This window comes from Mesoplodon bidens, assembly GCF_964165515.1.
Source record: "Mesoplodon bidens genome assembly, chromosome: 3".
NCBI lineage: Eukaryota > Metazoa > Chordata > Mammalia > Artiodactyla > Ziphiidae > Mesoplodon > Mesoplodon bidens.
Genome location: NC_138178.1, coordinates 137,136,819 through 137,155,055, shown reverse-complemented (window position 1 = coordinate 137,155,055; position 18,237 = coordinate 137,136,819). Strand labels below are relative to the sequence as shown.

The 18,237-nt window shown below is 35.7% G+C and overlaps 1 protein-coding gene across 1 annotated transcript in view; it reads right to left on the bottom strand.

Annotated features, from left to right (window-relative positions):
* The window catches only part of LRRC9 (leucine rich repeat containing 9), a gene marked incomplete at its 3' end in the record, with an annotated part of 95,673 nt that overhangs the window by 50,911 nt on the left and 26,525 nt on the right, over nt 1–18,237 (bottom strand). Inside the window, exons 13-16 of the mRNA XM_081230274.1 lie at nt 16,936–17,058; nt 16,205–16,320; nt 9,563–9,775; nt 4,731–4,850 (exon numbers count right to left, since the gene is read on the bottom strand). Coding sequence (XP_081086400.1) covers nt 4,731–4,850; nt 9,563–9,775; nt 16,205–16,320; nt 16,936–17,058 — 572 coding nt within the window. The remainder of the gene's footprint in view (nt 1–4,730; nt 4,851–9,562; nt 9,776–16,204; nt 16,321–16,935; nt 17,059–18,237) is intronic.

The window sequence follows — 18,237 nt, the reverse complement described above, 5'->3', positions numbered from 1 at the left end:
CAGAAAAATTGCTAAAAACCTCCAGTTCAAAAAAATAAAAGAAAAAATGATTTTAATCTACATTTTGGAAAAGCATACTGTGAATCCGAAATATTGACCCAGAACAACCAAGCCTGTGACTTACAAGGGAAAAAATTATACATTCTCATCAGACTTTTCTACTGCAACACTTTATGCCAGAAGAAAATGAAATAACGTTTAAGATGCCCAAGAAAAGAAATTGTGAGCCAAGGATTTTATATCTAACAAAACTGCCTTTCAAGTATAAAGGACACAGATAAATTATTATCAACATTCAGTAACTGAAGGGATACTGTTTCCGTAAGCCCTTCCTGAGGAATCTATAATAGAATATTTTTCAGACAATCAAAATGTTTGATACCACCCTAAGAACTGGTGATAACAATTAAATACACAATTACCAATGAACTAAAAGGGAGAGTGTACAGAATGTAAGGGCTACATGCTCTAACAAAGTAGATATAGTATGATAATTTTAATTATTTTTTAAAATAGAGAAGAATGAAAAGAACATACACAAAATTAAAAAAAATCTTTCCCGGGGCTTCCCTGGTGGTGCAGTGGTTGAGAGTCCGCCTGCCGATTCAGGAGACACGGGTTTGTGCCCCGGTCCAGGAAGATCCCACATGCCGCGGAGCGGCTGGGCCCGTGAGCCATGGCCACTGGGCCTGCGCGTCTGGGGCCTGTGCTCCGCAGTGGGAGAGGCCACGGCAGTGAGAGGCCCACGTACCGCAAAAAAAAAAAAAAAAAACTTTCCAGTAACATGTTGATGAGAGTATTAGTGCTATCATTCTGAGACTGTTGTGTGTGTAATAGGGGATAAAACAAATGAGTGATTATTAAATATCCTAATTCTATCACCTTGTATCCTTGAGAATCAGGATTATTGGTGTGGGAAAAAAGATATAGATGTAAGTAACAGAGAAAGGTTAAGTTAAATGATTTGCAGTCTTAAATTCGAATTGGAAGTATCAATATAAATTCATGAGGTTAGTTTTAGTTGCACATACACCCCCCCACACACACACCTCCCCCACAACAAATTCTGTCCAATGGAAAGACCTAGAAACAATGACCAACCCAGATTGTGGCCCTTAAATACCACTTCTCTAAAAGAAACCAGGGCTCCTTGAAGAAATAGTTGATCCCCTGTCTGCAACAGAAAAGTACATAAAATGTGTATGGAACATCTTTCATACCAGGTGGCAAAGAAGCTATCACAGACTACTAGGGTCATGGCAAAAGGAGCTAACCTTATGATGCTTCCACTGGCTAAGGATGAGAAAATTTGAGCTTCAATCATGATAGTAATTGCAGTAAATTGAATATCATCAAATATGTTTAAGTCCTTGCATTCCTAATGATATTAAAACTAAAAAAGTATGCTTGTCTTTGGGAATTCATAAGGAACTAATTCATTATCTTCAAAGTTGGTAAATAAAGGTAAATAATCACACATCTATTCTGCATTTTCTATATGAATGGTCCTACTGGGTATCCAAATAATAGATAAGGGGAAACGTCTTTATGTAAAAGTGTTCCAATTAATAAATGAAAAATAAATTCTAGAATAAGAATGTTGCTATTTTGTAATCTCCAATGAATTAATAGATACAGGCATTAATAATGGCTCCTAGAGTCAGAAAAGTGAGACAACTAGACATTATGTGTCCCTTGTAGTCTCGCCAGAGGAATGGAACCTGAGTCTGATCCAATCTCTGGATCCAGTTGCCAATTTGTAGAAAATCTGGAGGGTGGAGGGCATGTAGGGTGTATCATAGGTAAGCAAATTGGCAGGGTGGGGACTGTGGGAAACTCTGGTTTTGAAGGTCCAAGTATTTCTACAGATAAACAGTGGGGAGCAGAAGGGGATAGAAGGGAAACTTAAAAGAGACTTAAAAAATACAGTACATTTAAAAGAAAAGGGAAAACCAAATTTCTGTGCTAGGGATACACATTTGTGTGATGGAACTATAGGGGAAAAAGAGCAGGAAGAGGATAACTATTAGCAGTCAGGATAATGATTTCTTGAAGGAATGGGGCATATAGAAGGGGTTTATGCTGTAGGTGGCAAAATTTTATTTCTTGACCTGGACGCTAGTTAACAAGCATGTTCACCTTATAATAATTTACTAAACCACTTGTTTGTAGTATGTAGTTTTCAGTATCTGTGTTTTATTTTACATGTACAGTATCTCCTCTCTCTGAACATCCGAAGATCCTTACAATCATTTTTAGAGACATGTTTATACACTGGATTCTTAATGTCTGAGGGGTCTATATCTAGCTACCTTTACTAGTTCTAAAATTTGAAAATACCACTTGGGCATAAAATGTGTCCAGTTCCCTTACCTGTAAAATAACTGTGGTAATAGTCATCCAATAAGCAGGCTGTGAGGCTATGATGATGAAAGAAATTCTTGTATTAAAGAACAACAAAGCTACATTGCAAATACATGCTGGGCAGCTGGCTAAGCTCACTCACCTTGCATGACTTAAGAGTTTAGTCTTTAAATCTGTGCCTAAGCAAAATTATAATGCCTGTTATCACCTTTGGAACTGCAAGCAAATCATTAGAAGAAAATTAAACAAAAATGCCCCAAATTTATATATAGTCCTGGGACCTCTATTAAACTACCTTCTTTCCTCAGTTGCATACCAAACCCAAGGGGAATTCTATTAAAAAGGACTTTGGCCTTGCTGTTAAGTCTTTAATCCATTTTGCATGTGGCCGTCCAGTTTCCCAACACCATTAAAATTCCTAGAAGAAATATAGGCAGTATGCTCTTTTACGTTGGTCTTAGCAATGTCTTTCTAGATATGTCTCCTAAACAAAAGCAAAAATAAACAAATGGGACTACACCAAACTATAAAGCTTCTGTACAGCAAAGGAAACCATCAACAAAATGAAAAGGCAACCTACTGAACTGGAGAAGATATTTGCAAATCATATATCTGATAAGGGGCTGATATCAAAAATATATTAAAAAACTCATTCAACTCAACAACAACAGAAAAACCAAACAACGCAATTTTAAAAATGGGCACAGGAGCTTTTTCCAAAGAAGACATACAGATGGCCAACAGGTGCATGTTCATCACTAATTATTAGGGGAACACAAATCAAAACCACAATGAGATATCACCTCATGCCTATTAGAATAGCTATTATCAAAAAGGCAAGAATTAAAAAGAGGATGTGGAGAAAAGTAAACCCTCATACACTGTTGGTGAGAATGTAAATTGGTGCAGCCACTATGAAAAACGGTATGGAGATGCCTCAAAAATTAAGAATAGAACCACCATATGATCCAGCTTTTCTATTTCTATTTATCTGAAGAGTACAAAAACACTAATTCAAAATATGCACCCCTATGTTCATAGCATCATTATTTACAATTGCCAAGATATGGAAGCAACCCAATTGTCCATCAACAGATGAATGGATAAAGAAGATGTGGTACATATATACAATGGAATATTACTCAGACATAAAAAAGATGAAATCTTGCCATTTGAAACAACATAGATGGACTTGGAGGGTATTATGCTAAGTGAAATAAGTCAGACAAAGACAAATACTGTATGATATCACTTGTATGTGGAGTAAAAAAAACTGAAATAAGTGAACAAACCAAATAAAAATAAACATATAGATAAAAGGAACACAGTAGTGATTACCAGAGGGGAAGTAGGGTGGAGGGAGGGCAAAATGGGTAAAGGTGGTCAACTGTAGGTGATACATAGAAACTAAACTTTTGGTGGTGAGTGACTGTAGTGTATACAGAAGTAGAAATATAATATTGTACACACTTTTATAAACTTATATAATGTCATAAACCAATGTTACCTCAATTAAAAAGAAAGGACTTTGGCTTGGTAAAAGAAAAAAGGAAGAGGGTTTAATACTAAAATCTAAGGCCAATAAGCAAAGCAGCAACTCTCACCACAGTCGCAGAAGTAGCAGTACAAGAGCCTTGACATGGTTGCAAGGAGATAGAGTAGAGAATGAGCGAGAGATGAGAATGATGATATATTCTGAAAAGGTATGTCAGTGACTTGGGACCTATGGAAACAGGGGATGCTGGGTTGCTGTTCTGGAACCCATATGTAATTATTTTTGTTATATGACATTGACAGGGAAAACAAAAGCCAGATAAGATCCATACCTGGTGTACATGTGTATTACTGTATTTGTCCTTGATTTATAAGAAGGCAAACACAAATCAAACAAGATCTATGTGTGTAATGCGGGTAGAAAGGACAAGGCAGAGAGAAAGAGAACTAACCATATGGATAATGAACAGATGGGAAGACTTGACAAAATTAGCTGTGAAGTGGTAAACTAGCAAGTGAAGAAGTAAAAACTCACAATAAGGAGAAAAAAAAGTGAGAAGAAAAGAGCAGAAGAAATAGGAAATGACACTTTATAAATGACATTTTAAAAATAGGTCTGGAGTAGTTTTACATTTATTTTCAAGTAGCTAGAAATAAGATATGACCACAGGTGTATATTTGGTTTGTAAACAGAATCTAAATCTAAGGCCTATTTTAGAGAAAGTGACATACTATATATATAGTTTATGTATGTTTTGTTCCTGAATTGGGCTGTTAATATGGTATATATGAGGTCTAAATTACAAAAATAATTTATTCATTAAATTAATAATTTTATTTTACTTAAATAATTTCAAAAAGACAGTTCTTACCAGGTGGTATACATCATCTAAACAAGTAAATTCATTAAAGCTGATATTAAGTTTTCGAAGTCCTGTTAACTTGGAGAGATCTCTCAATTTACTCAGGCTGTTTCCATGTAGATTCAGACTCTGAAGTAAAATAAAATGTAAATAAAAAATAAGACAGATTATATCCTAATTATAGCTATTTAAATAACATTAAGAGAGAGCCAATGAGAAAAAATATAATTTTGAAAGTATAGTCTGATTTTATAATCTGATTTTAAAAGGTATAGTTTCTAATAGCAGCATTACATCTGGTTCTTGATTAATTTGATCTTCCACTTGCTCTAAGTTTATCAATAATCGGCATGAAATTTTAGAAAATCGTTAAATATTTTGTTGTGATATTCATTAGGGCAGACCTATCTCTCAGGCTAGTGAACAGTGTAGACCCTAAAGATTTTGGATATTAGCTAGGTTGCCTTGCAAGAGAAAGGATGGCAAGGATACACCCTGATTACAGGAAACCATATGAGGGCACTGGACTAAGGAAGAAAGGCTGAGGGTGTTAAAGTGGGAGACACAACATCAAAGAAAGAATTGGGAGAGTGTCTAAGACAGTTTCTACATCAGAATCTGGCCCAGATTTTCCCTGCCCATTTGATCCTGGGCTGTATAAAAATGAATGTTATTATATTTTTATATTTAGGGGAGACCCTGATGTCTACATAATTTTTCTCTTTATACCATTGTGAATGGTATCAAATGAAGATTTATGTATAGTCTACAAAATAAATAATGGCACAAGAAAATGTCAGTATAATTGACCACACTATTCACAACAAATGGGTATCATGATAAAATCAGGTATCTACCTCCCAACCCTCTTCACTTACCACCACTATCTTATCTTATACCCTATTATACTGTGGACATAACTAAATTCCTGGAAGGGAGAAACAATTGAATGTCAAATAGTTATCAAAATTTTGCTAAAATGAAGAAGGGCCAATTTATGCAGACTAGTTTACAGGTCACATATGACAAGATTCTACAGATACCTTACCCTTAACATGTTCACAATTGAATTCATCATCTTCTCTTATCTGCTTGGCAGTCCATATTTTCAATTCTGATTAAGAGTTTCACTAACAGATATTGTTGATCATCCGTTTCCCCTCTTTTCTATATACATTTGATTCTAGAAATGTTTCTTAAACCAACTGCTCCATACCATCACCACTACAGTGCCTTAGTTCAGACTATTATTTGTCCTTTGGACTACTATAATAGTTTCTACTGGATTTCTATACCACCAGTCTGACCACAGTTAAATCTAAACACAAGCTATCAAAGTTAGGGTCTTTAAAAACAGAGAGCCTATTCCCTAAACAAAAGAATGTAAACTTATAAATTTGCCTTCTGAAATCCATCCTGATGTGGCTATAACCTCTTACTCTTCCAGCCACAGCCTCATGTATCTTCTTTGTATTCCAACCTACACCTATACTTCCACTGTCACACACCCTATGTTCTAGTCACACTGAATTCCTCAGTGTTCCCTGAAGACACCAGGATCTTTCAAAACCATGTGCTTACAGATAAAGTATTTCCTCTGCTTGGAAGACAAAAACAATGAAATCTCTCATATCCTTCAAAAATCCACAAAAAAACCACCTCTTTCTGTGGACCTCTCCTAGCAACTCCAAATTTCCTGTATTTGTTTCCATATCTGTCTCCTCCACTGAAATACTATCCTTGGGGCAGGGAAAATAACTTATTCATTGAAGCCCCAATACTTACTTAATTGCCTAAAATACAGCAAATCTCAGTAAATGCTAAATGAATAAATCAGTGCAAAAGCCAGACATAACTGACAACTCTAATTTTCAGTATTTAATTGTGCTGTAAGAGAATATAAAATTATGTTACTCTGGATTTTTTATTTCTACATATTTTATTTTTTTTATAGATGTCCTCATAAAACTCGACCTAGTGGGGATAACTGAAAAGAAAATAAGAGGTATGTACCCTCCCCTCAGTTTCTCTTACAGTAACGGCACAAAGAAGGGAGAACAAAGGGTGTGATATCTAAATATCCTTCTTCTAATATCTAGTATTCTTACTGGAAACCCTAGAAAACTTGCTGGCTTTTAAGCAATATAGGCAAATTTAATATGAAAAAGCCCCTCCATTCTTATGTTATGCATGTTGACCAAATTAATACAGTCAGGCGGAGGTCACAAGCTGGCCAAGGTATTCTGAAGTCTTAACTCTCCTCTCTGTTTCTTATCACAAACCAAAGATAATAAAAAAGACCTACCTTCTGGTGCTGTTTTTTTTTTTAACTTTTTTTATTTAATCCCTTTAAATCTATAGGAATACATGTTCTAGAAGCTCAGTCCAATCAGAGCACATTCATTTATTAAACCTTTCATTACTGAAGCTTTATTATCAAGAATTCATTACTCAAATATGAAATCTTGACAGTATAGTTCAGAAACAATTTTTCCATGCTGTCAGCTGGAAGATTGCTCCTGTAATAAGTATACTGCACACTTATGATAAAGGTGGTGATATTGCCATCATGTTATGAAGTTTTCCTTCCTCTCTAATAATAATCCTCTAAGATAACGACAATTTCCTAGACTTGAAGATTTGTTGGCTGATGCTAACACAGTTTTACTAAAGCAATCCCATAAACTTTCTTTAAAAAGTGTTTCAAATATTTTTAGAAGCAGGCTGAAAACTGTTGACCTCACTTATTATTTTAAAAAATATTTTTAACTTTCTGTTTCATACAATTACTTGAGAAAAAACTGTCATCATAAACTATGGATTTAGAAATGTAACGATGGAGCAAAGTAATTGACTTTCAAGATAAAAATCATTTCTGAATTTTTATCTGTACCTTAGCTTTCAGTGCATGCATAGAAAGATAGCGTCATGTAAGAATAATTTGTCTTCTTAAGTATTCTTATCAATTTATCAGTTAATATCAATTTGTTTACTACTTCTGCCGGTTCAAACAAACAACCCACTTTCTTTGTTAAGAACCACTCAAGACATTCTGTTTTAAAACAAGTAACTAATGAGTATCTCATGTGTGCTAGGTATTGTGCTAGATAATGGCAGAGTTGATGCTAGTCCACTCAGTGTATATGAGTAAATTAGAAAAAGGCATCCTTACCTCAAGACACCTTTATTTTCCAGCTTTTAGAAAATTGTTGTAATAGGCTGATTTTGTTAGTAAAAAAATTTTACCAACAGTCATCAAAAAATTGTTGTAGTAAATATACTACTCTTATTTGAAAGTTGCCCCTTAGGTGTGGCCCTTTTGTTCAATGTACACTGTACAATCTTATATTGTTGCCCTCATGCTGGGAATATAAATGACTAAGAACAGCCTAATCTCTGCCCTTGTGGAATTTATAGTTTAGGAAGGATACAAAGCATATGACAAAGGAATCTTACTTAGATTCTTATCTAGACCTAGAGGTAAGAGAAGGATTTAATGCTTAAGTATAGATCAAAAATATGTGTGGGAGTTAACTAGGAGAAACGGGGTCAGGGGAGAACATTCCATGCAGGAGTACAGTGCAGGAGTACAGTACAAGTGCAGAGGCTCTGTGTGGCTGCAAACAGGGTACATTAAAGAAACAAGGAGGAGGCTGAGCACAGATTGCTAAAGGGAGGGTAATATGAGAAGAGTGTGGAAAGACAGGCCAGGGACCAGGTCATACAAAACCCTATAGGCCATATTAAGGACTCTGGTTTTATTTTTAAAACAATGGAAAATCATTTGAGCATTTCAAATAGGAGTAGTGAGGGGTGACAAATCAGACTTGCATTTTGAAAAGACTCCTCTCGCTTCAACATGGAGAATGGGTTGTGGCCTTAAAGCGGAAGCAGGACAATGCCTCTTTTGCATAGCTCTAGTAGGCATGTACCTTCCCACCCCCCAACACACAGACACACACACCTTGTATTGAGTTATAGTCAAGTTATATAGTGAATGGCATCCAAAGAGCACATTAACAGAATACAATGTGCATGGTGCCTCCTGGAGTTGTGTAGTAGCCCTATGGAAGTAGTCTAGGTCGGAGATAAGGGGAATTTGGACAGAATGGTAGCAGATTTGAAATGGACAGATTGAGAGTCAAGATATCGAGGGAGGCTTAATATCTCAATAGAATTTCCTCAGTGTAAAGTAAGTTGCTTCAATAAGTTACTCAAATTCTGTTGATTAATTTTGTAAAGATAAAACTCCTGTATTCTATGTTGATTGGTCCTGGAAACTGTTTTGAAACTTACTATCTTAATCAGTTAAAGAGAGTTTATTTGTTATTCAGGAATGAAATTTCTTGCAAATTACAAGGCTACCTCTAGACCTCCACTGTCCTCTATGATAGCCCCTAGTCACATGGGGCTATTGAGCACTTGAACTGTGAACTGAGATGTACTGTGAGTGTAAAATATACTCCAGGTTTCAGAGACTTAGCATGAAACTATCTGTTAATGAATCTTCATATTGCCTGTATGTTGAAATGATAATATTTGGGATATATTGAGTTAACTATAATATATTATTAAAATTAATCTTACCTTTTAATTTTAAAAATCTTTAAAAATGTGGCTAATAGAAAATTCAAAATTACATATGTGGTTCATATTATATTACTACTGGACAACACTGATCTGTAGAAGAAAAGGGCTGGGCACTTTTAAGCATGCCCAGCATGGACAGCATGCTGCCTGGCATCATCAGATAGGTGGTTTAATATCTTTAGATTTCATGCGATAGATTCTGACCAAATTCAAGGTTCGTGTCCCCAAATTTTATTCCTCATAATACTCACCACAATATGACTGTAAATGCTAGTCTTGGCAAGGGAAAGTATTGTTTTATCATCCAAGCTAATAAGTTTTGGTCTGGGCTTGATCCTGGGGTCCATTTTTATAACTTCATCATCAAATTTCAAATCCTGGGACAATACTGATCCTTCTGAATTTGTTTTGCTTTCTTCTAGGATAACATTGTTGAATGCAGAAAATAAAGAGTGAGCCTTGACCTAAAAAATTTATTAAAAATGTTGAAAATTTGGTTGCTGTATTTATCATTTTAAAAAAGAAATAGGCTATGTAGGAAAGATGAATTAACTTTTTTTCCTGTTATATAGTAATATCTATGATGAGTATCACATTAGGAAATCTGTGAGAGTAGATTAAAATTGTGGGCTAAGAATGGGTGTGTCCTCCTGCTGAAAATTCCGTAAAACTAGCAAAAGACAATTTAAAAATATTTTATAACAGTGGAGAGGGTACCAACAAAAGACTAAAAATTGTGAGATATAAATCAGAAGGGACTGAACTGACAGACAAATAGGAGCAGGAATGTAACCTGCAGCCAAAATATGTGCAGGAGATAACCACTTCAAAGAGCAGATTCCAAGAAACTTGTTGTTCAGAGTGAACAAGTAAAATAGCAGGAGGATGCTCTAGGTAATTATCAGGCAACTGAGTAATTATCATAAGAACTGTGGATGAGTGGGCAAAAACAACATGAACAAACAGAAATGGGTCTAGAAAAAACCAAAATGGTCCCTAAGAGAATTTTTTTTTACTTTTTCATTTTATATTTATTTATTTATTTTGGCTGCACCGGTCCTAGTTGCAGCATGCGGGATCTTCATTGAAGCATGCGGGATCTTTAGTTGCGGCACGTGAACTCTCAGTTGCAGCATGCGTGGGGGATCTAGTTACCCAACCAGGGATCAAACCCGGGCTTCCTGCATTGGGAGCATGGAGTCTTACTCACTGGACCACCAGGGAAGTCCCCATAAGATAATTTTTTAAAATTTGGGAGAACAAAGCATCTATAAAAGAATAGGCTGCTATAGAAAAGAATAGGGTAAATGCTTTGAAGTCAAAATAAAAACAATTAGTGAAATAGAAAATATTCAATAAACGTTCTGAGAAACCAAATGGATACGACAGCAAATCAAATTAGCAAGTGGAAGCTAATATTGAGGACATCTTCCAGAACACAGAATTTAAAAATGGAAATGTAAATACAAGAGAAAAAAATTAAAATACATGCAGGATCAGTTCAGAATGTCCAATGTTTAACAAACAGAGGTTCCAGAGGGCTTAACAGAGAATGGAAGAGAAGAAATGATCAAGGAATTAAGAGAAAGAAACTTCCCAGAGGTGACGAAAGAACTGAATATTCCGATTAAAAGAGCTCACGAAGTGGCAAGCAGAAGGATGATGGAGCTCTTTGCCGACATCACTGAAGTCAGTCACAACAGCCAGGGACTTGGCCTCACTACTTCTTGTTATTTCAGTTATTCTGTTTTCTGTTTGTTCGGATTTCTGTGTCTTTTGCTGAAAGCATATTTGACCGATTCAATCCGCTTCATAGCAATATAAAATATAAATGCCCAGAACTATACTTAACAAGAAATGTTTAAGACGTATATAAAGGAAAATGTTGGAGAACACTTGAGTAAATGGAATAACTTATCATGTTCCTGGATGAGAGGCCCAATACTACAAAATAGTCAGTTTGCCCCAAATTAAATTTAAATTCAATACAATCACAATCAAATCCTAGTAGGACTTTTAAATAGAACTTAACAAACTGTTTCTAAATTTTATTTGGAAAGGAAAATGTTCAAGAATAGCCAAGAATTTTTAAAAATATATAAGTGGGGACAGGGGAAGAGAATTTGCCCTATCACATATCAAAACATATCATCAGGTTGTAATAACCAAAATAATGTGGTAGGTGTCCAAGATTAGACAGAGAGATCAATGGAACAGAAATAGAAGGATCTATAAATAGACCACTTATATATGAAAATAATTTTAATGATAGCTAATATTTCAAAATAGAGTAAAAAAGATGATGCTTGGTCCATTTTTAAGGATAAAATTATTTGACCTCCCCTACCTCACACAGAATAAAACAATTTCTAGATAGAATTAAAAAGCTAAAAGTTTTAGGTACTTCCGTGGTGGTCCAGTGGTAAAGAATCCGCCTTCCAATGCAGGGGACGTGGATTTGATCCCTGGTCGGGGAACTAAGATCCCACATGCCACGGGGCCAGCTAAGCCCATGTGCCACAACTACTGAGCCTGGGCACCTCAACTAGAGAGCCACCTGCCACAACTACAGAGCCCATGCGCCCTGGAGCCCACGTACCACAACTAGAGAAGAGAAAACCCGCATACCACAACTAGAGAAGAGAAAACCTGCACACCACAACTAGAGAAGAGAAAACCCTCACGCCACAACTAGTGAGAAGCCCGCACACCGCAACGAAAGAAGAGCCTGTGCGCCACGACAAAGATCCCACATGCCTCAACGAAGATCCTGTGTACTGCAACTAAGACCTGACACAGCCAAAAAAAAAAAAAAAAAAAGCTAAAAATTTTAGAACAACCTATATTAGTATTGGAAGAAAATAAAGGAGAATATTTATATAAGCCTTATGAAATGAGACATAAAATTCAGAATCCATAATGTAAAAGATGGAGAGATCTGATCTCTTAAAAATTAACTTGTAAATTACAAATGAAAATGACAAATACTTTTTTCGCTACGAATAAAATGAAAATACAAGTGACAGAAAACATTTGCAATATATATAAAAGATAAAGGATTAACATCTAGAATGCATATAAAGATTTTTCCAATCAATATGAAAAAGATAGAGTCCAACAGAAAATGGTCAAAGGATATAACAGGTGATTCATAAAATTGTAAATAATCTATAAGCACATGAAAGGATAAAATATCCTTTCTTTGGCCATCAGATATAAACAAAAAGATTGATAATACCTGTGTTGGTAAAGATGTAAAGAACAAGCACTGTCACACACTGTTGGAAATTTATAAAATGGTTCAACTTCTGTAAAGAGTACTGGCAAAATCTATCAAAATTAAAACACATATATCCATATATCCTTTGACTAGCCAATTCTTCTACAAATATGTGCTGCAGAAAAACTTCCATACTTGTATGGAAGATGCATCTGCAATGATACTCACTGAAATACTGTTTTAAATAGTAATAAAATTGGAGACAACCTGTGTTTCATCACTAGGGGAACAGTCAAATAAGTCAGATTATTACTGAATAGTATGAAGTCACCAAAAGACTGAAGTATAGACCTATGTGTACTGAAGTGAAATTTGTCCAAACCATATTGTTAAAGGCAAAAAATTTACAGAACACTTAGAACTTGACTCTACTACATAAAATGGTATAAGTTGTTATATGTGTAAATGCACAGAAAAAAAGATTGAAAGCAAACCCACAAAGCTATTAATGGTGGATGCCTTCAGGAAAGGGAGTGGTGGTGAGATTGAGGTGAAAGCAGACGTTCATGTTTATTCTATATTCTTCAATACAGTTTGAATCTTTTCCAGTGAGACTACAGTTATATATTACTCATGTAATATATTTGCATGATAAAATATTTAGGTGTCATAATGATTTGTTTTGAAAATTAAGTCCTTTAAAGAATAATCATTTTATATTTATATATAGGCATACCTTGTTTTATTGTGTTTTGGTTTATTGCCATTTTTTACAAATTGAAGACATCAAGCAAGTCTATCGGTGCTATTTTTCCAACAGCCTTTGCTCACTTCACGTCTCTGTGTCACATTTGGTAATTCTCATAATATTTCAAACTTTTTCATTATTATTATGTTTGTTATGGTGATCTGTGATCTGTGATGTTACTATTGTAATTATTTTGGGGTGCCACAAACCATGCTCATATATGATGGTGAACTTAATAAATGTTGTGTGTGTTCTGACTACTCTACTGACCAGCCATTTCCCTGTCTCTCTCCCTCTCTTTGGGCCTCTCTATTACCTGAGATAAAACAGTCTTAAAATAAGCCCAGTTAGGGGCTTCCCTGGTGGCGCAGTGGTTGAGAGTCCTCCTGCTGATGCAGGGGACACGGGTTCCTGCCCCGTTCCGGGAAGATCCTACATGCCGTGGAGTGGCTGGGCCTGTGAGCCATGGCCGCTGAGCCTGCACGTCCGGAGCCTGTGCTCCGCAACGGGAGAGGCCACAACAGCGAGAGGCCCGCGTACCGCAAATATAAATAAATAAATAAATAAGGCCAGTTAGTAAGCTTACAATGGCCTCTAAGTGTTCAAGTGAAAGGACGAGTCACATACCTCTCATTTTAAATCAAAAGCTAGAAATGACTAAGTCTAGTGAGGAAGGCATGCTGAACGTTGAGACAGGCTGAGAGCTAGGCTTCCTGCTCCAAATAGTTAGCCAAGCTGTGGATACAAAGGAAAAGTTCTTGAAGAAAATTAAAAGTACTACTCCAGTGAACACATGAATGATAAGAAAGTGAAACAGCCTTATTACTAATATGGAAAAAGATTTAGTGCTCTGGATAGAAGATCAAACCAGCCACAACATCCCCTTAAGTCAAAGCCTAATCCAGAGCAAGGCCCTAACTCTCTTCAATTCTATGAAGGCTGAGAGAGGTGAGGAAACTGCAGAAGAAAAGTCTGAAACTAGCAGAGGTTGGTTCAGTGCGGTTCAAGGAAAGAAGCCGTCTCCATAACATAGAAGTGCAAGGTAAAGCAGCAAGTGCTCATGTAGAAGCTGCAGCAAGTTATCCAGAAGATCCAGCTAAGATCATTAATGAAGGTCACTACACTAAAAAATAGATTTTCAATGTAGATGAAAACAGCTTTATATTAGAAGATGCCATCTAGGACTTCCATAGCCAAAAAGGAGAAGTCAGTGTCTGGCTTCAGAGCTTCAAAGGACAGGCTGAGTCACTTGTTAGGGGCTCTTTTAGTTGAAGCCAATGCTCATTTACCATTTTGAAAATCTTGGGGCCCTTAAATGCTAAATCTACTCTGCCTGTGCTCTATAAATGGGACAACAAAACCTGGATGACAGCACATTTGTTTACAACATGGTTTGCTGAATATTTTAAGCCTACTGTCTAGACCTGCTGCTCAGAAAAAAAAGATTCCTTTAAAAATACTACTGCTCATTGACAATGCACCTGGTCACCCAAGAGCTCTGATGGAGACGTACAATGAGATTTATGTTGTTTTTGTGCTTGCTAACATAACGTCCTTTCTGCAGCTCATGGATTAAGGACTAATTTCAAATTTCAAGTCTTATTATTTAAGAAATACATTTCATAAGGCTATAGCTGCCATAGATAGAGATTCTTCTGACGGATCTGGGAAAAGGAAATTGAAAACTGTTTGGAAAGGATTTACCATTCTAGATCTCATTAAGAACATTCTTGATTCAGAAAGAGGTCAAAATATCAATGTTAACAGGAGTTTGGAAGAAGTTGATTCCAACCCTCATGGATGACTTTGAGGGGTTCAAGACTTCAGTAGAGGAAGTATTGGCAGATATGGTGGAAATAGCAAGAGAACTAGATGTAAAGCCTGAAGATATGACTGAATTACTGCAATCTCATGAGAAAACCTTACAGATGAGGAGTTGCTTCTTACGGATGAGCAAAGAAAGTGGTTTCTTGAGATGGAATCCACTCCTGGTGAAGATGCTGTGAAGACTGTTGAAGTGACAGCAAAGGATTTAGAATATTACATAAACTTAGTTGATAAAGCAGTGGCAGGGTTTGAGAGGACTAACTCCAATTCTGAAAGAAGTTCTGTGGGTAAAATGCTATCAAACAGCACTGCAATGCTACAGAGAAATCAATCATGAAAAAAAAAGTCAATTGATGCGGCAAACTTCATTGTTGTCTTATTTTAAGGAATTGTCATGGCCACCCGTTACCTTCAGCAACCACCACCCTGATCGGTCAGCAGCCATCCCCGTGGAGGTAAGATCCTCCACCAGCAGAAAGATTATGACTCACTGAAGGCTCAGATGACGAGTAACATTTTTTAGCAATGAAGTATACTTTTTTTTTATTAAGGTATGTATATATTTTTTTAGACATAACGCTGTTTCACACTTAATAGACTACAGTATAGTGTAAAAATAATTTTATATGCACTGGGAAACCAAATAATTAGTGTGACTAACTTTACTGCAATATTCACTTTATTGTAGTGGTCTGGAACTGAACCCACAATATTTCCGAGGTATGCCTGTATATATATTATAAACATAACATTATGAGGCTTCAAATTACTGTTCTGTTCTCATTTAAGGAATTCCAGTTTTTAAAATGCATTCATGGGATTTCCCTGGTGGTCCAGTGGTAAAGAATCCGCCTTCCAATTCAGGGGATGTGGGTTCGATCCCTGGTCGGGGAACTGAGATCCCACATGCCTAGGGCAACTAAGCCCACGCGCCACAGCTACAGAGCCCTCGCGCCCTGGAGCCCATGTGCCACACAGAGAGAAGCCTGTGTGTCACAACGAAAGATCCTGCATGCCTCAACGAAGATCCCGCGTGCCGCAACTAAGACCCGCCGCAGCCAAAAAAATAAAGAAAAATTTTAAAAAATGCATTCATACCACTGTAATATACTCAAATTCTACGATGTATTCAGGCAAAACAAGGTCATGATCAAAGACAAACCACTTGTACTGCCGAATGCTGCAATCACAGTTTCTTTGTCCCATGATAGAATCTAGGGTAAAATAAAAAACAAAAACAAGCAAAACAAACAAACACTCTTCAAAATGATATTTAATATACTTTTTTCACCCTTACATAGATTAATAAACAAAAAACTCAGTAAGTTCCAAATATTATGTCATTGAGGTATTTTCTCTTATATCTTCCCACCACTGTAGACAATTTTTTAATTCTATAAATACTAGTCACCCTTTCACTACACAGACTAGTAGGGTTTAGTTTTATTCATCTCCTTTTCCTTTTCATACTTTTTCACTTTTCTATTCAATGTTTAGCCATATAGTTTTTGACAAATATATTACTTTTTTGTTGTTAAAAGTTGGGTGGGTTCTTTTTTTTGAAATACATATAATATATTATACATATATATATCTGTGTATATAAAACATAAAACAAACTTTTACAAAATAAAATATCTACATGCACACATATATAAATGTCACTGAAGTAGGAAATAGAAATATAGAAGTTCATTAGTAGCTAGGAACAGGTTTTTTTTAAGTTTATAAGTTTTGTTAGGTAGAGGTTAAACTGTAAGCATCTGTATTAAATGAAAACATTTTGTATTCAGAAAGATGAAAAAAGATTTATCTCATGGCAGACATACTTAGTAAATATTTTCGAGGAATGAACACTGAATTAATCATTGGGTAGTTGGCTTGACTGATGGAGTCCTGATCACGAGCCTGAACACTCTGGCCAAGGAAAACCTTTGTAATCAGGAGGATGCCTAGTGTGAAAAAACAAAATGTTTTAACACTAATTCATTTGAATAATTTTCCAATATCATCTTCCTTATTGGCCCCAGACTTGACTATATATTTTGTAAAGGTAGAGATCCTGGCTATCTTGTCTGCCACCGTAAAGCACACAGCACACTGCTTGATCCAAAATAGAAGCTCAATAAATATTTGTTGCATAAATAAAATGTTTATAAAAGAGAATTCCTGTGATTATAGCAAGCAAAGCTTTACAGAGAAGGAAGAAGGAAAGAAGACAATATTTATCAATATTTTTATGAATTAATTTAAGGAATTTTTTGTTCTTGTTAACTAGGTAAAAATTCATCTCTGTATCATCAGCACATAGCTTAGATCATAAGAGGCACTCAATATATGTCTACTGAATGGATGAACATTTCTTTTCCCTTTAGATATTAAGGAACCTTGAAATTCACTAAATCCTAAGGATCTGTAGGAGTCACTGAATCCTATGAAACAACTTCTAATTACTATGCATAAAGTATTCAGATGACTTTTTAAAACTATGCACAAGTTATGAAATGTAAATTGGGAGAATCTAATTGTTTTAGAAAGTATATTCCAGAAGGATCAAGAAAAACATCATGGATATTTCTTTTACTTTTAAAGATTTTTTTTGATGTGGACTATTGTTAAAGTCTTTATTGAATTTGTTACAATATTGCTTCTATTTTATGCTTTGGTTTTTTGGCCACAAGGCATGTGGGATCTCAGCTCCCTGACCAGGGATCGAACCAGCACCCCCTGCAATGGAAGGTGAAGTATTAACAACTGGACTGCCAGGGAAGTCCCTATCATGGATATTTCTTAAATGAGAATGGAGAAGGATGAGAAAAAAAGCAAATGTTTTTTTCAAATAGTAGTTCTTTCTAGATTCAGTAATCTGCTTAATTTTATGATTATTATTAACTGAATGAAAGACTGCAAAACACACATAATTTAGTTCAGCATGCATCATCTTAACAGAGCTAGAGTCTGGAACCTAGAATATTACTTTTATAGAATTCAGTTAACCAAATTTCTGACTACCCAGTCTTCAGAAGGTTGGATAGTTGAAACCAAAGAATAGATGTCCCTTACTCCCTGACCTGATCAGTTCTCTTTATTTTACATTCTTTGGTACTATGCATTAATACTTCATCTTTGTA